Source organism: Alligator sinensis, unplaced genomic scaffold (genome assembly GCF_000455745.1).
Source record: "Alligator sinensis unplaced genomic scaffold, ASM45574v1 scaffold13_1, whole genome shotgun sequence".
Classification (NCBI taxonomy): domain Eukaryota; kingdom Metazoa; phylum Chordata; order Crocodylia; family Alligatoridae; genus Alligator; species Alligator sinensis.
In genome coordinates, this window is record NW_005841909.1 from 3,547,121 (window position 1) to 3,568,359 (window position 21,239).

The window sequence follows — 21,239 nt, forward strand, 5'->3', positions numbered from 1 at the left end:
TTGTAGGAGACATGACATTGGCCATATCTACATGAGAGGCTTCTACGCTGTGGTTACTGCGCATTTATTTAGTACATGTATAGACAAGTACTAAATTAAAGTGCTGTAACTTGAATTACTGCACAGTAGTGCCAGCAAACACCTTTTTTTGTGACACTGCTGTGCAGTAACCTAATACAACTACGTAGTAGTGTCGCATCACGGTTTTTGTCACGCGACGCTACTGTTCAGTAGTATTGGGCTACTGCGCAGTCAGCATCTCGTGTAGACATGCCCATTGCCTAGAATTTTGTGAGCAATGTACAAAAACAAATATTAGTGTTAAATTAGGCTGTATAATATTTTTCTGTTATACTACATACAGTACTTGAAAGACTGTTGGCTTGATTCCTTTACAAATCACTGGCTGAACAGCAATATGAAGAGGAAAATACTCTGTAGCAGTCATAAATTTGGTTTTAAATGCTGAGTCATTGAAAATGAAAATTCTGTGGTATTATAAATGTTAAGATGTCAGCTTGGGAGTATCCCAGGAGCCCATTGTGGGCTATTTTTTTTCAACATCAGTCTCCATCTATGAATCTTGCCTATGTATAAGTGGGGTAGCCCTTTTCCTGCTCTAACTCCTGCACACACAGGTGACAGAGTCTAACTCCTATATTCTGATTATATTGGAAGAATCTGGAGTACAGTTAAGGTTGGTTGTTGAAACCTAGTGCTCAAGATTGGAATTTTTTTTCTTTTTCTCTATTTATGGTTTTCAAGTGTGATGTTAGACATCTTTCATATATGAGTGAGAGAAACTTTTATAATCTGAACCCTACATCAGTGGTTTGATTTTCCTCAAAGTTTCAGAGTATACCTGTTTACTCTCTGTGAGTGTTCAGTACTTTGGAGAATCAGCTGAAACTATATGCTCCATATCAAATACTCAAGACAAGCTACAGCATGCCTTTTATCTTGATAATTTGTATTAAACAGAGAAGGGTGAACCAAATTCTGCTTACATACATAACTGCATATGATGAAGTTACTTTAGCTTTATGCTGATTTGACTCAGTTGAAACGAGGACTTGTTTCTTCTTCCTACCACACATCTGGTCATATGCTGAATTTGTGACACTTTCCTGCCGGAGTGAAATTAATACAATTACATAAAATTACAAATGCAGAATTATTATTTTCCTGCAGAAGCGGCTCGCCTAAAACTACTGTATTTAGTAGCAATAGTTTGTAAAAATACTGTTTGAATGAAACTCTGCAGTATTGTGGAACATTGCATCAGACTACTATAGCGTAATGCAGTATTTTTCATAAAGGGAAATTGCAGCTGGGTTCTGAGGGAGAGATTCCCTGTTCAGACATGGACATCTGGAATACTAGTCTAAGTTGTCCTGAAATGATGGTTAACATTGCATTGTTGCTCCTGAGCTGGATTTTTTGGTCCACAAAGTTCACTCTGTGCTGCTGGTAGCTGGAGATACCCATAGGAGACTTCCTACTGTCTTGGAGAAGCTTCCCTACCAGGGCAGCTAGCTGAGATCCTCTGCCCACATGATGGCATGAACTCCATGGTAGACATACTGGCATTGGAAGTTGAAGTAGTCTCCCAGCATCTCAGACTTTTGCAAAGACTATATGGCTGACATCTAGTGAAGTGCACCTGAGTTCACAAAAGCTTGTGCGCTCTCTATATATCTTATTTAGTTAGTCTGTAAAGTTGCATGTCTACCCTGCCTCCTGCGAATCATGGAGCGACAACTCTGGTGTGTCTGAGCTGTGCTTAGATGAAGTGGGGAGTTCAGCTTTGCGGGTGTGAAAGTTCTTTTTTGAAATGTCAGTTTGGGATATAGAGTACTTCATTTCACATGGTGTTTGGAAACTTGTTTTTTATTTATCTGTTTTGTCTATTCTGGATTACAGATTTGTTGGGAGAGGTAATCTGCTTTGCCCTCTTTCTCAAATGTGTGTCTAGATAGAGTTACAAATATTAAAAAAAAAAAACCCAAACCACTAGATTTAAATTTATTCTGTTGCTCATTTTTCTTTTCAGCTTGAGAAGGAGCTGTCAAAAAAGCTTGAAGATTATGAAGGTACAACTCATGTTCAGTACAACCTATGCCTCTTTTACACCAAATGATATTAATTGTTACTGATCTTTATTTTTCTTTAATTACCATAGGTGAAATATCAATTTACCAAGATGAAATAGAGATTGAATTGGAAAATAGTAGGCCAAAGACAAAAGGAGTATTTGCAAATTACACTAAAGATGGTAAGCGTGTAAAATACCATGAATACTTAAAAAATATATATATATATATCAATGGGAAGCAGGGTATTATTATACATGCTATTATATGTCAACTTTTTTTGTAATAAACATAGTCACATTTCTATGTTAATATAGTATTCATAAAGTACATGTACTGTATGGTGAAAAATTGAGTGTAGTATAAGTTAAGACTGAAATGTATTGAAACTTTTTGGTGAATGGACTCCATAGTTCCAACCCAGGAAGTACCTTGTTTCAAATATCAGTCTTCAACTTTATCAGTATTGGAGTTCACCAGAATCACAAACAACTATTTAAAAAAAAAATTATTATCTTGACAGTGTAAAGGACTATAAACCTGATATATTCCTGTTACAATTTAGTAAGGGTGGCGTTGGCACTAAAGTTGGTCCATTTTTACACAAAATTTGCCCTAATCCAGTAACAATTGAATGAAGGGCCTTTGTGCCACTTACTGTACGAAGACCTTGTGCAAAAAGCTTTGTAAAGAACTCTTTGTTAGTTGAATTTTATCTTTAATTATCCTGATAAGTAGTTGGCTGCTATTGCTAGACCTACTTGCTTGCAGTATTGTGATAACACAGTGCAATCAATTTGAAATGATTACTTTATTCACAAGAAATATATTTTAATAGCCCAGGTAATGAATTTAAAGTGTGTCTGGAAATTCCATATATTCATACAATGTTCTGAAATATTGTCTGTTTCTTCTACAGATTGTTCTCTGAAGATTTTTGTTCTTTAAGTGAGTTCCTTTCTCCAGTTATCTTGCTTTGGTAACAGATGGTATGAAATGATTTAATTTTTTTTTCTTACAGATTCTATAGAAGATAATACTTCTAGCATATTTGGAGAGGAGGAGGTAGAAGATGAAGAACTGGAAGCAGCTGCTAGTCATTTAAACAAGGACTTTTGTAATGAAATTCTTGACAAAGACAGATTAAAGACAAATGAAGATGGAGAATGCAGAAATGGGAATGCACCTACTGTAAGACCACCTGCGCTGGAATCCTTGCTTGGCCCACTCCCTACTGCAGCTAGCCTTGGAATAACAAAGTCCATAAAAGATTGTATCTCCACAAAGGAGCGAGTGCCCAGTAAGTACAAGATTAGTGTTAAGTGATGTTTAATGTATAGAAGTTGGCCCTGGGAAGACTGGGATGTGAGAGAGGACTTCTATGATATTCAAAGGTTATAGGAAGCACAAGACTGGATCAGACCAGTGGTCTGACTGGTTAACTGGCCAGTACCAGCTGCTTCTCAGAAAGGTGCAGGAAACCCCTGTCTTAAAGTATGAGGGTTTATCCCTCTTAAAAATATATAAATGTATGCTACTATGGTAACCGATGGTATGTTTATATAGCAACTGATAGGGATAGTCAAGTGTTGCCATCATTTTTTCACATTGTTTTCTCCCATAAGTCCAAGTAACGAATTGAAGTAAGTGACTTCTTTTTGAATTAATGACTAGACACTAAAATCTTACGTGTTAGTGTAGGGGAAACATTTTCCAGGGGGAACTGTATTGAAGTACCAAAAGGTGCAGGCCGTGTCCTTTTGCTCTTGGCCAAGAATCAGTCTGTTGTACTTCATTTATTCTTCTGTGGTTTGCAAAGTTGCAAATATTCCAAATGCTTGGCGTACAAAATAACTCAACGTATGTTTTTTCTTGATAGGGATTTCTGGGCAGTCCTTTTCTCTGATCCCAGAAACCTTTTTATAACGTTGCATTGAAATGAACAGCAAGGGCAGCATTGATCAAGTGAAGATTCCACTTTTGCAGGAGTCACCCTGGGCTGCTGCAAACAGCCAATGACTCAAGCTTTTTTTTTACGTAAGCCAAAACTATGTGGAATTTTTCTTTTTCCTTCATGCCTCTGAGCTTATCTGGAAAGAATCTCATTCTTATCTCTATTGTAGTAAGTTTACTTTCCACAAAGCTTATCTGTCTTTGAATCTGTGTAGTCAACAGAGTCAGTCGGTATCTACATCAGAACCTACTGGATCTTAATGTACTCTGCTATAAGTATGTGCAACTCTTTAAAGGTAGGGGATGCTCCAATACTCCTTATCTGACTGATGGACAACACCAGCTTATACCATTTCACTGCTCATGTCACAAAACAGCATCTACCCAGCAGCATTATTTATTTCCTCTTATTAGTCAAAAGCTAAGTCATAAAGCAACAGATAACTCTTTATTAAAATTAGTGGGTGAGGGGGAAGGGAGGCAGCCTTTGTCCTCAGCATTAGTTGTTCACGTCCAGCAGAGGTCATTAGTGATTGAAAATGGTTGCCAACTGATAGATGGTCAAGACCTATGAAAAATGAGTTTGCTATTATCAGTCCAGTTTCCACTGGATGTGTCCAGATAATGAAAAAAACCCATTTCCTTTGTTTGCACTGTTATTTGCAATTTTAATGGAGAGGCCAAGGACTGAATGAACTTAAAGATGGAACTAATCTGTGTATCTGCTTGTATAAAACAGATACTTCTGAAAAATACTGACTCTTTTGTGATGGGGATTCAAATGGGTATCTGTTTCCTTTATCTAGAATACCCAGTATGAAGTAAAGGATTGAGTGTATACATCTGTTACTTTGGTTTTAGCCTTCAGGTCTGCCTAAGATTTCTTATTTGGTTCAGTTTGATCGCTTTAATCAATTTTTTTAAAAAGAAAACCCGCTTCTCTTTGTTAACTATCTTAGCAGTGGAATACATGCTTCTATACAGTATACGGAAAAATGAATTTATCCAAGATAAGACTTTTAGTAAAATCTGTATATTTTAGTCAAGTACTTATGATTTGAAAAAAGAAAGAGACTGCTGTGCTCTATGGACACGCTAACTATGCCTTTCTGTACTTTAGAGATGGATTTACTGCACAACTTGGGAGCAGTGGTGGAGTCCTCAGTGCGTTATATCATAGTTATGGGATATTCTTGAGGTCTACACATGGAATAGGCTGTGTTTAATGATGAAATTATCACTGATTTCTGGTGACCATATACATTACAGAAAAATGTTATTATAATGAGCTGCCTTCTCTTAATAGGACTCAGAACTGCTTGTCTGTGCATTGTAGGCTAAAAAGCTAAGTTGATTCTCTCTTTGCCCAAAGTGGATGGTGCCTGGTTCTCTCCTCACTATTCTGTGAATTTTTGTTGGATTATATAGTATCAGTTCTCACTGACCATAGTTTTATTTCAAAATGTTGCGTGCCAACATTCAAGCGCATTGAGGAAGGAACCGAACCACTGTACCTTTTGTCGATTGTACCCTTCAGGTGAAATCTGGACCCTTTTTATAGTTGTGTAGGGCATATTGCAGAAATGAAATGCACTGTTTTCTTTGTACAGTGAAACCAAAAGGGGAGCCTGGTAGATACAGGTATTGGGATCTGGCTCAGGATGATATGCTGTGAAGTACTCTCTGCATGTTACTGTTGCATTGGGTATCTGAAGGCTGGTCAGAGAAATGGTGGGGCCTGGACTTTGTGTCCGTATATGGTGTGAATCCACTGGCTGAAGACCTCACGTGGATGCATTGTGAAAGCCTGTGCTTATGTCTTCATGGAAATCTCCCACCTTCGGGCTATGCCTGCTCCAGCAGAGGTAGATTTCCCAGAAACCAATTGTTTAGACAGGGCTTAAGTGGAATGCTTAATTATTGAAGAGCATTTAATATGTTTTCCCCCAAGCTGCAGTTTGTGGCAGTGCAGTCTGTGTACAAACCGGTTTTATGTAAAACATAGTATCTGAGTGAATTTGCAACACAGAGAGGGCATGCGAGGTTCTGCATTAATGAGACTGAGGCAGGGGAGTGCTCTGAATCAGCAATATGTTAGAGCATGTTTTCTCTAAAAATATTAAAATTAGGAGGGGCATTTGAGCTGAGTGCTTGTTTTAAGTGTTTGCAGACAGGGTAAATGATGAGGTCACAAATGTCAGATGGAGAAGATCCTGTAGATCACCCCGTCTGTTTTTCCGACATGCAGGGGTCTCCCCACCAGACCGTTCTAAGTTTTAAATCTCTTTTCCTCCCCTCAAAGTAGGGCTGCTACCATCTGTCTTGAGAGACTGTTATAATCAAATACCCTAGACCCTGGTCTCAAGGGAGATTTCCTGGTATTCAGTGAAAAATTTTTGTCGTGAATTTTTTCTCATCCCTTCTTATGTCCCCTTGTACCACCCTAAATAATTTATCATCATCTTTGGTGTTTGTGCCCTTCAGATGTCTGTAGCCTGTTATCTTTGTCCTCCTTTTCTTACTTAACTATGCTATGCACAGCTAACTCGTCTAATCTTGCCTTAAAAACCATTTCTCATAAACCTGATTTTGGCTAAGAGTGAAACCGAGGAAAATCTCTGAAAGTAGCCAAGGTAGAAGGGGAACATGAGTTTAAACTGTGGGCTGAAGTTATACACGTTTCCCTGGGTGTGCTAGTTGGTTTTTCAGGCTTAATTTAGATTGGATTTACGCAGTATTTCAGGACAACATTCTCAGATAGTCGATTTGGAGTGGGAGGGAACATGCAACTGCATGTTCTCCTTACTGTAAGCATCTTTGAAAATCAAGAATCACTTGCATGTACCATCTTGTGTTTCTGTGCTCAGGTAACTCTGTTGTTGCAGATAGATTTAAAACAAAAAAGTCCATGGTGAAGCTTTTGTGTTCCCTGTTACAGATTGCTCATGAACATCTGTTCCCCTTCATATCTGTGCCCTCACTTGTATGGTGGACCTGATTGAAAACTCAGTTGTGTCAGAGAAGCTTTCTGCTGACTTCAGAGGACATGAGAGCGGGCTTTGCCTGCGTGCCTCTCCGCCGCATAAACAGTTGACGTGGTAGTTAGTGCTGACTCCCTCTTTTTGCAGTTTTCATTTTGTTTCGTTACTTTCCTTGTCTTTTTCTTACCTTCTGAGTAAATACGCCAAAAGGGAAACCATTTAAAAAACTTTTAAAAATTCTATCAGTAATTAAAAGTAATGAAACATTATGAAGTGCTATTAAATTATAATTACTTACACATGAAAAATAATGCAGCTAAATGTGGACCCTAATTATATGATATATACTGTACTCATTGTCACCTGCTTGAACGAGCACGTCCCAGTCCTCACCACTCTTCGTTTTTGCTCTGCCTTGAGAGTGCTTTCCTTTTTTACAGTTTTAAGCACCTGTTGAAAGTATAGAAGTGTGTACTTGTTAAGTACCCATGCAACACAGGTATATCACATGGAGCATTTGCTCTTTAACGCATTCATCACGTACCACTTTCTTACTGGAAAATATTTTTGGTGGAAAGACTTGTGTCTTTACAGTTTTTAAGAAGTGGGTGATGAATATCTTGCAAGCAAACCTTTCAAATCTAGCCTTTCCTGGCTCATAAATTTGGCTGTCTTGATAGACTATTGTATCTGTGATTGAGCCTTCATTATGTTGTTAATGAGATGTGAAGATCTTGCTGCAGCCAGCATGGTAATGTGAGACCACCAGCTGCTCTACATCTAATTTTCGGTACCTGTAGTCCTTGGTATAAATTACAGATGACATGATTTTCTTACCTAACAATGTGTGTCAGTCTCACTGAATTCCTGTGTACCTTTGCATGCATGTATACAAATTTACGCTGAAAACATGAAAGTACATCTTTTTACATGCATGTATTTGTTGAGAATCTAACATTCACTTAATACTGGAATTTTAATATAAACATACGGGTATTTCATGGGGTAAATGGCTATCAAAGAGGTTGGTTTATGAGGGGGAAAAAGCTGAATACTGTGTATACTGGAAACCGAGACAAGGTTTTTTTTCACTGTTTAATCGGAGGGTGGGGGGAGCCCCTCTTTTTGGAACTGAGTATGAGCTGGGGCAGGCATCAGCCCTGGCTCCAGCCTGACCCATGGTCAGGGCAAGAGCCACAGCTGGTACCTGCCTCCCACTGCCTGTGCCCCCTTGTCTCTCCTCCTTGCAGCCTCTCCTGCCTGCCACCTCCCATAGATTTGCCCCCCCCAGCCCACTTTCCCCTTTCTCTCTGTCTCCCCCCTACCCCATAGTCACTGTCCCCAAATTTGCCTACTCCTTCCCCTACCACTTTTCTTAGCTCTGCCTCCAGCAGGCTGTCTCCCCACTGTAGCCTGGGGCACAGAGCACGTGTTTGCTCTGGCCCTGTAGCTGCAGGGGCAGTTGTGCCCTGCCCAAGTTGCCGCCACCACTGCTACAGGGCCAGGCTGGGGCCAGAGCAAACTTAAGCATCGTGCCCTGGGCTGCAGCAGGGACCGAACCTGCTGTAAGTGGTGGGGGGGAAAGGGGAGAAGGGGAGGCACAGGTGGGGGAACAGAGATTGCAGCAGCAGGGAGATAGGGGATGGGGGACCCAAGGCCGTGGGGGCAGCAGGCATGGGTCCAGGGGGCAAACTGTAGGGGTGGACTGATGGGAGGGGTCAGGTGTGCGGGGGCAAAGGGGCAGGGGTCAAGCCTCCCACCTGCCCCACCAACTGAGTGCCTGGATACTCTAGATACTTTTGTCTTGATGGGGAATGGGAAGCATTTAAAAAAACTTTCTCAAGGTAGGAGATGCATTTCCAGCCTAGGTCTAATTCTGAATTGTCCCAGCATTGGATTCAGTAATGGGAAATACGCCCTTTCTGTCTCCGGATTTTTGTGATGAAAAGCCCTCCATAAAAATCAAATTTATTTTCAAATTGAGTAATGTCAGAGCTTCCTATCTGCTCTTCAAGGAGAAGGCTCGTATAAGTTTTTTAAGGCCTCATTAAATGCTTGCTCTGCTTAGGGAGAAAGGGCAGAGGCAGCTTCATCCCTCTTGCTCACATGCACATGCATGCTTTCTCTCTTGTCCTCTTATCTCCTCAGTCCTTGCTGGTCAAGAGGAAAGTGGCTGAAGGGGCAGCTGTAGAAGTGCTTTCCCGTTTAATGTGGCAGCCATTGCTCAGAGCATCCCAGGTTGGAGAGGGTTTTGAATATGGGGGCGAGGTGGGGGCAGGGGATGACAACAGGGCCCCAGCGCCAGCATCTCCCTGTGTCAGGCTGCATTAGGAAAGCTTTCAGCTGGGCTGGTGCACTGGTGTTACTCCTGTACACTCCTGTAAGTGTTGTTTAGAAGAGCAAGTGTGCAAGAGTACTGAGGGGAGGAGCAGACAAAGGGATTAGGACACAGCCCTATCCTGCCACGACCGGAGGAAGATTAAGGGGAAGAAACTCTGAGGGCACTTATACACATGCAGGGGGGCTGCTCTGACATGCTGTAACTCCAGCACATTGGAGCAGACTCAATTAATCAAGTGCTGGAGCATGGAAATTACCACGCTCCAGCCAACTCCAGCGTCATGTGTATCAACGTCCCCGTGTTGAAAAATGACGGCGGGGCACTTTTAAATTAAAGCTTGTTCGAGCTTTAGTTCAAAGCATCCTGCCACCATTTTTTCGTGCTGGCACGCTGATGCACGTGACGCTCCAGGCACTTTTAATTAGCACAGCTCTCAGAGCTGCACTAATTAAAGCGCCCCCCAGCTCCTCGGCCTCCTGGAGCACATCTGTAAATGCCTAAAGAGCTCAGTTTTAGCTTGTGGATTATAAAATTTTCTCCTCTTCTCCTTCCGGCAATCTCTGCTGAGGATTATTTGGGTCAGTAGGAACATTGGCTTTCACGAGGAACATTCATGTCCTCCCTTTCTGCCAAAAGAGAAGAAAAATCTTTCATTGAAAAATGTAATTAAAAACCAAAATTGTTCATTAGAGAATTGTAGAAAATGAAAATATATGGAGCTCATGTTGCCATATCAGATTTGGACGAAACTCTTACTGCTTCGTATATTGTTATTTATACAATTCATCATGTTTTCTGAAATGTCAAGTGTATAGGCCCCAGCTCAATTCGGAGAATCTTCATGGTCTCAGGTTTTATTGTGAATAAAGACTTATTAACCTAGGTCAAGAAGTCACAGTCCTTGCCCTTGAAAGAAGGTAATATAGTGCAGACAGTATTTGCAGGACTAAACTACTTGAGGTTTAAAATGATGAACGATAAATCAGTGTGCAGTGCTAGAAAGTATCTTGGGCATTCTTCATCTGCCCTACATCCTCTGAAAAGGCTGAAATCATCCTCAGTTAAACCTGTTTATTTTGGTGTGGTTCATACATGTTCAGCTGCTGTGGGTAATTGTTACATAATAAGAAATCAGATGCAGCCAATTTATGTTGGTTACTGATTATGTAATGTTGGATTATTTTGGTGTGAATTTATTTTCTTATGTAACAGATTTTGTTCAGTAATTTGGATTTTGCTTGCAAAATGCACAACACAGATTCTCCCTGAAGGACTTACTTGCACAGTATTTTTGCTAAAGCACATGTGCTTAATGACTGTGTATTAATAGATTAATTAAAATCAAAGGGCCTGTCACGGTAACAATCCTTGCACGTTTGTGGGTTGGAGGCTTTGAGTTTGACTGCTCTGCTGATTAGCAGTTTTCAGGACTCGGCCCATAGATGGTTGGTATAAAGCAACCAACTTTGGGTGGTGGGAGTCAAGTATTTTTAGCTCCTATAGTGTTTCTATTAAATAAAAATTGTTTTTTTACTTTCATAGATTGGGATTATTACTGCTGACGGTTTGTTGTTGACAATTTAAATTTAATTTAGAAAACTGGATTTTATTACTCTGCTATGTGTTTGGGAGCATTAGAGTAGAAAAATCAAATAACTGAGAGTTCATTTATTACGTTTTTTTCTTCAGGTAACAGTAGGATAATTAAATGTCTTTTTTTTTCTATGAGGAGCTGCAGTCAAGGTATCTAAACATAGAACTACTCTTTGATCTGGAATCGGAGTGCTCTGTCAATGTGAGACTTCTCTAGGCTTCAGGTTTTCTATTTAAAATGTGTTTTTAAATGAAACTCATTTAATGCCATTGGAAACACAGCTCATGGAGTTTTTTGGGTCCATTAATTGAAGTGGTGCTAAGCAGCCGAAACTGACAGATAAAATCTGCTTTTAGGTTGGTTAAGATTCTCTCTATATTAAGTGGGATAGCTTCATGGGGGGTTTTTGCGTGGAATGGGTAGACTTAGGGCAAGTCAGAGCTGCTGACTGCGGCCTGTGGAATAATTGCTGGTTGTCCGCAGAGAGCCAGTTGCAGTGACATGGAGCTGACTTCTCTCGATTCTTGTTGCTAAATTTCATTAAAGATACTGGTGTTTTTTCATATAAGAAATTGCAGTATTTCTGTCATTTCACTGTTCCATATAGTTCTTGCCCAAATTAAGATGAAGTTTCAGTTTCAAATCAAAACTAAAGTTATATACATAAGGCTATAGAGGTGGTTTTCTGTGATGAAAACCCTAGATATTTATGGATTTTTATAGTGGATATAAGAGAATGATTATGAAATAAGGAAAAGTAAATAATGCCGTTAGTGCAAGAGAGAAAACTGGGAACAAGAAGTAACGCTTGGGAGGTAGGTCCCAAATAGGAAACAGTATAGTACCTGGTAAGTTACTAATGTTTCATTGTATTTACTAGTCCTTAAATGCTGCATTTGATTTAGTTAAACTAGGGATGCTACCAGGTGCTCACAGATGAGAAGGAAGGACAACAATTCTCTGTGACCAAACCACACCAGTTATATAGCAACAAGTGAATAATTGATTGTGCTGCTTATGCAGACCTCTAATTTATTGTTAAAATCAAAATATAAAAATCCATATTACTATCTAATTCATGTATTGTTAAATGCAGGAACACCTATCAAAATGAAATACTGTTTTCAATGTCAGCATAGTGTTCCTGTTGTTTTCATTAAATGCAATACACAGTGTTTGAATAGCATCTTTAAGTTGGAGATTGCTTCTCTATCTCTCACCTGATTTTCAAGTTGTGATTTATTACATTTAATATAGAAAGAAACATGGGTTGTTTCCAATGTCTATATAATAAAGTAACCTGCAGCTTGTTAGTTAGAGTTGCCTTGAGATTTGCCCTTAGAGCAAGAATCAAATCTTCCTGTTTCACACTTTAATGATTGAATTTAGTCTCCAAATTTAGCTCAATAACTTTTCAGGGGTCAGTTAAAATTTCAGTGTCATTTTTTGTCACAGATTTACTAATGACTGCACAGGAAGGATGTTTAACTGCCCCCTTTTGAGATATGAATTGCATTTCCTCCCATCTTTGGGTCCTGTTACCTAAGAACTACAGACCTAATCAAATCCACGCTCTGTTTTTGCTTTCTTTGTTCCATGCCTACATACATCTCAAATGGACATATTCTGATAATATCTCAGGCGTAGGCTCCTCTTTGTAATTTTAAAATTAGGCCCATAAAGAATTATTCTCTGTATTCATAATAACTGTTTTTAGACATGCAAAGATTAGCTTGCTGGCGGAGATCCATCAGCTACTTTTGATGCTGCCAGTCTGCTTCCTCGAGGAGCTGTTTAGACACTGTAAAAATGTGGTGAGCCAGAGGTTGAATGAATAGCTGTGGCTTTGGGGGAGGGCCTCGGGAGGTTGAGGGATGAATGGGGACATGGGGCAGATGACACAGTGAGTAGAGGTTTTGTGTGGGGGTAAAAGGGTTGAACAAGGTTTTGGCAATAAGCAGGTAGGTGATTAGGAGGGGTTGTACTTGGGTCTGGTGGGGGAAGAGGCTTGCATTCTGGGTAGAGAGCGCTAGGGCCGCAAGAGAAGGTGCTTGGGTGGGAGGAGGAGCCCACTATCTGTGTGCCAAGTTTGGTGCATCAGAAAGCTACAGTAGAGGAGTCAATTGTCCCTGCTATGGTGCCAGTGCCTGAAGAGCTTCCCACACCACCGTTTATCTTGGTGCATCAAGGAGTCAAGACAGCGCTGCTGGTTCAGCACAGAGATATTATAGATTTCATAGATTTCATAGACATCAGGGCTGGAAGGGACCTCGGAAGATCATCGAGTCCAGCCCCCCGCCCAAAGGGCAGGAAGTCAGCTGGGGTCATAGGATCCCAGCAAGATAAGCATCCAGTTTCATCTTGAAGGTGTTCAATGAAGGCGCTTGAACCACCTCCGGTGGCAGGCTGTTCCAGACCTTGGGGGCTCGGACAGTAAAGAAATTCTTCCTTATGTCCAGCCTGAAACGATCTTGAAGTAGTTTGTGACCATTCGACCTCGTCATCCCTTGGGGTGCTCTGGTGAACAAACGTTCCCCCAGATGCTGGTGGTCACCCCTGATAAACTTGTAGGTGGCCATCAGATCACCCCTGAGCCTGCGCTTTTTCAGGCTAAAGAGCCCCAGGGCTCTCTGCCTGTTATCGTAGGGTCTGCTTCCCCGACCTCTGATCATGCGCGTGGCTCTTCTCTGGACTCTCTCAAGCTTCTCCACATCCTTTTTGAATTGTGGAGCCCAAAACTGGACACAGTACTCCAGCTGCGGCCTCACTAAGGCCGAGTACAGGGGGAGAATGTCGTCCCGGGATTTGCTTGAGAAGCATCTATGGATGCAAGCCAGCGTTTTGGTCGCTTTACTAGCCGCCGCATCACATTGCAGGCTCATGTTCATCTTGTGGTCAATGATGACCCCCAAGTCTCTTTCTTCCATAGTGCTAGCCAACATAGCACTGCCGAGCCTATAAGGATGCTGCGGGTTTTTTTTCCCAAGGTGGAGAACCTTGCATTTATCGGCGTTGAACACCATCAGATTCTCGTCCGCCCACTTGCTGAGCCTGTCCAGGTCAGCCTGGATCACCCGCCTGTCTTCTGGTGTGGATGCTTTGCCCCAAAGTTTGGTGTCATCGGCGAACTTGGCCAGTCCGCTTCTGACTCCAGTGTCCACATCATTAATTAATATTGGGCTTCACTTCACACAGTCCTCCCACATTCGTCCACTCTCCCATTCCAGACTGCAGAATTGCCCATGTGGGCATTTACTGTGCTGCCCATTACCTAGGCATCTGAGTGGGGATATATTTTTGAGGGCTGGATGTGAGGAGAGTTAATCACATCTGCATTTAGGTGTTGGAGCTAGAAAGGTGTCCTGGTGCACCAAAGTAGCGATACTCTTGGGAGCCGTTAAAACTGTCCCTCAGGACTGTACAACAGTGTAAGGTTGTTATCTTCACAACTTCCCAAGAACAGGGAGTAAAATTCGTACTTGAAGTCCAGCTCCAAAAAATATGAATTATGCTTATTAGAACAATAGGGAACTTCGGGATGATAAAGTGAAGAGAAGAGTCAATGGTCAATGATTAATTTTCTTATTTAAAAAATCACGTTGCTTTTAAGCAAAAGTTCATTGCTTTAATGTGAGTTTCACATATTTTGCATAAAACCTTCTAATATTTAAAAGCTTCATACTGGATAGTTCAAGACTCTTCCTTGAAATAGAAAATTTTATGTTGAGGTATTTTGAGCATGGAAGAAAGTCTGAGACATTATTAAACAGGTACTTGTTTGAAATAGGTCTGTATTTAAAAGAGTGCAGTCCATATGCAGAAGCTGTGTAAATTATCAGTGGGAGCAATAAAAATCTAGGGATTTATCATATCACTTTCATTGCAAACAACTTTTTATAGTATGGACTGAATAGTAATTGAAATGCTGAAAGCTGGCACATCACTAGCACTTGATTGATAATTCCTCATGCTAGTTATGACTTATTCTCTGTACAGATGTCCCCAATTCTTTCTTTCCATCACATTAAAGTTTCTTGTCTGTTTCAATTTCATGCTCGCCTCACAAAGCATAGTGTTTTGTTGAAATTGTTCTTCAGTTTTATGTCTTTTTTTTTAAATGAGTAGTGTACATCATATGAAACCTAGCTGCTGGTGTTCATCATAGGGATTAGATTTAAACTTTTAACCGTCTTCTTTTAAAAGCAGCTTTTCCTCTGACAAAACATTTGCAGTGATATATTGACAAGTATCTGATGATAAAGCAACTGTATAAAATGGCATCTTCTGTTTGAACAGATCAGTTTTTAGGGCATATTCAGTGACAAAAATAAAAAGTGTTTATTACATTTACTTTCTGTTCTGCAGATGCAATGCAGCTATTGAAACATTAGCCCAATTCTTTTCTGGCTAAAGCATGATCAAAACTAATGTCCAGTTGTGGAAAGTTTATTGGTTGGTGAGGATGCCCCTTCCAGAAAGGATCTGTATTAGCTCTTGGGTACCAGTTCTGTCACGTTAAGAAAAAATAGCAAGCAAAGGACTTTATTTTATTTCTCTACTTAACAGATCTTTAGGAAACGGGACCCGTGAAAAACTTTGTCCAGTTTGTTAGTGGCTGAAAAATAATACAAAATGTAGCAATCTCCCTTATTTTGAAGTATAATTTTAAGTGCCATTAATATTGTCAGTTACATAGAGGTGTAAGCCCAGATGCTTTTTTGTGTCTAAATTCACTAAGTTGGCTCCTTCTTTCCTCAAACTCACGTGTCAAGGCTCGGGAGAGTGATCCTGTTCTATGTCTAAGGCACTTAGGTCTCCTGTTTCCTAAGTAGTTTATCTCTAGCATGAACTCAGAGAATGACCCTGTTCCTCCCAGTGTGGTGTACATCTCCCAGTGTTTCCATCATGTCAGGATCTAGCTTGGTCTGACTTCCTAAGAGAAAGAGGTGTTTTGTTGGGTTTCTGTTCACAGAGAGGAGACATTTGTCAGTGTGTTTAACTGACGGACAGCAGCATTGATTTCAGCGTAAAGAAGGGACGACTGGTGGCAGCAGTGATCACCTTTTGTCTAATTGGCTCAGAGCTTAAGGCTCTCCTTTACAAAATAGGAGACTTTGGGGTCTAGGCCTTCTTCATCTGAGAGGGCTCGAAATTGCATCTTCTTTTCCCTAGGACTGTGCCCTTGTTACCAAACAGTGGAAGAGCAGGTCTGAGAGCATCCTCCATCCGTCCTGTTGAATCTGATCCACTGGGTGGAAAGGAGTGCAAAGGTTGTGGGGCCAGGAGATGCTTTTGTAGCCCAGTGAAGAGGATATTTTAGCTGAGACGGAGGAGTCCTGGGTTGTGGCCCCTGCTGCTAGGATTATTTCTATTTTTTAATTAATGACTGCTCTCTGGACTGTCAACACATCATACATTAGACAAAGAAGAGGGGGAATATGACCATAGTCCTTTGGTTAGGATAGTTGTAGAGTACCTGGTCCTTTCTGCTAGGACTGTATATGCGTTTTTCATTATTTAGTCATTAGGTAATATAACCAGCATGGCGAGCAGGCACCTACCAGGCATGCTCAGAAATAATCCAGTATAGCCACCCTGGCACCTAATTCCACTTATACTCTGTTGTAATCCTTTTCCATCTGGGAATAGGCACGAGTCCTCACATGCTTAGCTGAAGAAACACCATGTGCAGAGGCTGTTTGAGGCTCAGATTAAGCAAGGAGGTGGTGGCAATTTTTCAGGCTATGCGGGAGGCACTTGATGAATCTGGACACCTTAGTGGGATTTTGGCAGTTTTATGAGGGGAAACAGGATCCTGTTTAGGGACTCAGAGACCTAAAAGATGGGTAAGTGCCACTTAGATGCCTTAGAGATGAAATAGGAGCTGGCTTATAGTAATCAACTATGTGGCCTTATCTTGTAGTAAAATATGAACTTCCTTAGTCTGTTCTTTATTATGACCCTTGGACAGCCAAACATTTATTTTAGTCAGGCCTTGGCACACCAAGTGATTTTAGGCTTTATGTTTGATCTCCATGCCCTTGCTGTGACGGGGTAAGGGCTACAGAGCCCCCAAGAAACATTTTAAGAGTTAAACTTCTGTGCATGCAGGTGGTCTGATCCTTGGCTTTGTAGCCTTGCAAATAGATCCTAGTAGTGTTTCATTTATTGGCACTCCAGTTGGTATTGTTTATAGGTACAGACATGTGCCCCAGTCTTGGCCCAGCTGCGCTGGCTCGCCGTCAAGTTGTTTTTCGCTGGAAGGTGCTTATTCATTGACTCATAAAGTTCTTTTGGAACAAAGGCCGAATACCTCTCCAAGTCATTGATTCCTTCCTCCGTGCCAAGAAAAGGCACCTGACTTCAGCTTTCTTGAATCTACGGTGTCAGATGCATCATTCTGAGAGTGCTAACACACTCCTCCACGCCAGATCCCCAGCGAGTGGGCGCTTGATGTTTACCCCGTATCTGCTAAGCAGGACTGATACAAGTATGAGGGCTGCCGAGCAAGACCCAGGATCAGTGCATGGGTAGGAAACCCTGACTATCACTCCCTCCCTCCCTCTTCCAGCAGAACTGGTGGCAGGCACAGCTGTTATCACTGGCGTGTGCCTACCCTCATGCTTCTGCCAACTCCACACAGCTCCCTTCAGCCGTCGTGCTTCCAACGTGTGTAGCCCACATACCGATATCCAACCATGTGTGAAATCGGTATTTATCAGGCAGGGATGTGTAGGAATGTATAGCCATATACCTGAGAATTGTTGCTATAATAGTGTGTGTTATCTGATGCTGTGTAGGTTGATCGTGATGAGCCTAGTGAGAGACTTTTCACCCAATTAAATAAAGAGAAACAACTTCAATACTACAGTGACTGCTTTAAAGTAAAATGGATGCGTAGCACAGAACCATTAATCAGTCTGAATCATATTTCTTTATTACACATGGAATGAGTCATCATTTTTGACCTTCTACCTGCCTTTATAATACTGAAGTTAAGTAAGGGTCTAGCACGTCTGAATAGAATTAAGACTTAATTGCATTCAGTGGCACAGACGATTTAAAGCAAAAATGAGCAGAACCTCTTGATTTACAATTTTAAAGGTGTTGGCTTTTTTTCTAAATCTGTACACCACAAAACGTGTTGTAGGAAGGGTCTCTTGGGAGGGCCAGCTGTCGCTTGAGATCTACCGCATTGGTATAAACGAGAACACATTGTCGATTCAGAGTAGGTATCAGGTGTGAAATCTCAGCTCTGTTAGAGGCAGTGGGAATTCTGTTATTTTGAGGATGTTGGGATTTCACTGTAGCCTTATAAACTTTTCATATCCTCAATAAATATATATCTATTCCTCTCTTTTTTTGGTAGGTATCAAAATCTGTTAGTCATATTAGAACATCTGGAGACTTACTGGGTTGGCTATCTAGAAAAAATGAAGATGACTGTAGGAACAGAAGAATTTCCTTGCATTGACAGTTAAAGGAAGACCCATTAATCTCAGCAGTTTGTTTTTTAGGTGCACAGATTCTCTCCTCATTTATCAGTAATGCACTAAAACCCACCTCAATGGAAATTAGAGGCAATCCAGTGTTGCTGCTTCAGGCTCCAGGACTAAGCCCTGCTCTTCAGCTCAGGTTGTTGAAGTTTTTGTTTCTGGGAGTGGGGCAGGTTGACAGTTCAATTTCTCCCAACCATTTTGCTTTATAGCTTTCAGTTTTACTTGCTATTGTGTAGTAGTGACTTTATAAGGAAAGGTTGGAAGAACTGAGATTAGTTAGTCTGGAGAAGGCAAGACTGAGGAGGGGGATTTGAAAAATGTTTAAATGCAAAATGGGTCTTTAAGGAGAGGATGTTGCTCAATTGTTCCCTGTGTCCAGAGGGGATAGGACAGGAAGTAATGAGCTTCAACTGCAACAAGAGAGATCTAGGCTTGATAGTAGGAAGAACTTTCTAACTCTGAGGGTGATTAAGCACTGGAGCAGTTTATCTAGACCGGTGGCTCTCAAACCTTTTAGACTCAAGTAGTGTAATTATAGTGGGATGACCAGAGCAGCAGCTCCAGGCACCACTTGGGAAGGAAGGGGTGCAGAAAAATAACAGCTGTTGTCGCAGGTGCACAGTCACACCAGCAGCATCAACAGCTGGAAGTTGCTGGTGCCCAGCTGCCCTGTTACGCCTCTGTTCAAGGCACCCCTCAGAAAATGCCAGCCCTTAGCTTTCATTCATTTGTTTGATTATGGAAAAATAACACAGCAGTTCTTTGGTTGCAAAGCACTCGGACCACAACAGCTGAGTGCTTCTGATACTCTGGCTTCCTATTTGAAACTTCTGAGTTTATCTTGTGAATCATCTCTAAGTGTTGGCACATCTAACAGTGGCACCCTTAAATGGATTTTGTAACACCCTGGTTGAGAATAACTGACCTAAAGAGGTTCTAATCTCTGTCACTGAAAGATCTGAAGTAACGATTAGAGAAACATTTTGTTTGGGATAATTTAGATTGGCATGATCGTGTCTTGAGCAGGGGTTGGGGTAAGTGGCCTCCTAGGATTAGCTGTTTCTACAGTACATATCTGTGTGGTAGCTATCTTACAGAAGCAGGCAGGCTATGTTTCAGGATCCCAAGGATGCAGCAAACTACTGCCATAATCATGGTGCTTGTGCCAGCACTCCTTGGTTGATTGTTTTCTGACCAGGATAATTTTAGCATGATAGCTCACCTTTTCTTACCTTGTAAATAGTCAATAGAAATAGGGGTGCACTGATAAAGATTTTCAACCAATAGTTGACAATTAACCAACCATATCGGCCAATGCTGATCCGATAACTGATATTTAGTAATAGTTAGGGGTGCGCTGATAGATACTTTTTGGGTTGATACTGACAGCCGATTTTTAAGGAGGCATATCGGCTGATACCAGTCTGGTTTCCTATACGCAGCCCGGCAGCTTGAAGAGCAGTGTGCGTCTGGTAAGTCTGTTGTGGTGGAGGGAGAAGGGAAGGGGCGTGGGAGGTATATGCCCCCGGATTTGTGCACAGGGTGGGCCAAGGCAGGCTGCCGCTTTGGGCTGGGTCTGGGTTGGCACTGGGCTCTTCCCAGTGGGCGCTGAGCCAAGCTATGCTCGGGGTGGGTCGCAGTGCTGGGATGGGGGCTGTAGGGGGAGAGGCAGCAGCCACTCCACAATTTGCCGTATTTCCCCAAACCCCCTTCCCAGCACCACTGCCACCTACCCCAAGCGCAGCCAGGCCCAGCCCCCTGCCCGGAAGAGTCTGGCATAGCCCTGACCCCAGCCTGCAGCAGCTGCCTGCCCTGCCGTGCATGCAGATCCAGGGGCACATGCCCCCCAAGTCCTCCCAGGGGTGTGCACAGTGGAGGGCGGAAGCCCTACCCCCCTGCGTCCTGTGGACGAGCCGCGGCTCCATCCTGTGCCCCAGCCCAGCTGGGCAGCATTTGCTCCAGCCCTACTACCTCTCTCACCATGGGGGCCTCGATCTGTCCCCACCATGCCCCTTCCCTCCCTCCCCCCTCCCCTTTCACCACAATAAACTTACCAGCTGGATGCAGCTCTCCAAACTGTGGCTGTGCTCATGCAAGGGGAATTTATCAATCACTTTATCATCCACATCAGGCAAAAAAAGCCAATTTTCGATACAGTCAATTTTCTTTATATTGGTGCCGAACCAATATCGGACCGATGTATCAGTGCACCTCTGGTAATAGCGCAAGGCATTTTAAACTACAAATGTGTTTGTATTTATAACACATACACATCACTTCTGCCTGCTCCAGCCCTTGAAAAGGAAGTCAGTGATCGTGTTACTCATAGGTATGTTGCCCCTTTGCTCACAGCTCCTACCCACAGCCCCTCTCCCCATGCAGCCCATGCTGCTGTCCCAGGTGGGTGGGGTGGACCGTCATGCGGACAGTGGTGCTGGGCACATCTGCAGCCTCAGAGCACACTGCTGCCTCAGTGCTGGTGGACCCTGTGCAACCAAGCTCCTGTGGCCTTCAGGAAGAAGCCACTTTTGCGAAGGTGCCCAGTGCCTGGCAGAGTGGAATGTCCTTGCCCGTCTTTGCAGCAGCCCCAGTGCTCAGGCTGCCATGGCTGCAGCAGGAGCTGGTAACAGTCCCTTTGTTGCTGAGTGTGGTGCCCTGTGACAGCTTCTTCCTTCCCCCTCACCCTTGCTCACCAGGACCTGTAGTCTGCCACGGGCTTGGGCAGGGTGGAGGGACTGGACTACACTCGCCAGGGTGCTCTGGGCTCATGGTCGTAAT

General features: G+C 42.2%; 1 protein-coding gene across 1 annotated transcript in view; it reads left to right on the top strand.

Annotated features, from left to right (window-relative positions):
- Window positions 1-21,239, top strand: part of BRF1 (BRF1, RNA polymerase III transcription initiation factor subunit) — a 262,404-nt gene that overhangs the window by 151,508 nt on the left and 89,657 nt on the right. The window contains exons 9-11 of the mRNA XM_006018683.3: window positions 2,054-2,093; window positions 2,183-2,275; window positions 3,115-3,393. Of these exons, the coding sequence (XP_006018745.1) occupies window positions 2,054-2,093; window positions 2,183-2,275; window positions 3,115-3,393 (412 nt within the window). The remainder of the gene's footprint in view (window positions 1-2,053; window positions 2,094-2,182; window positions 2,276-3,114; window positions 3,394-21,239) is intronic.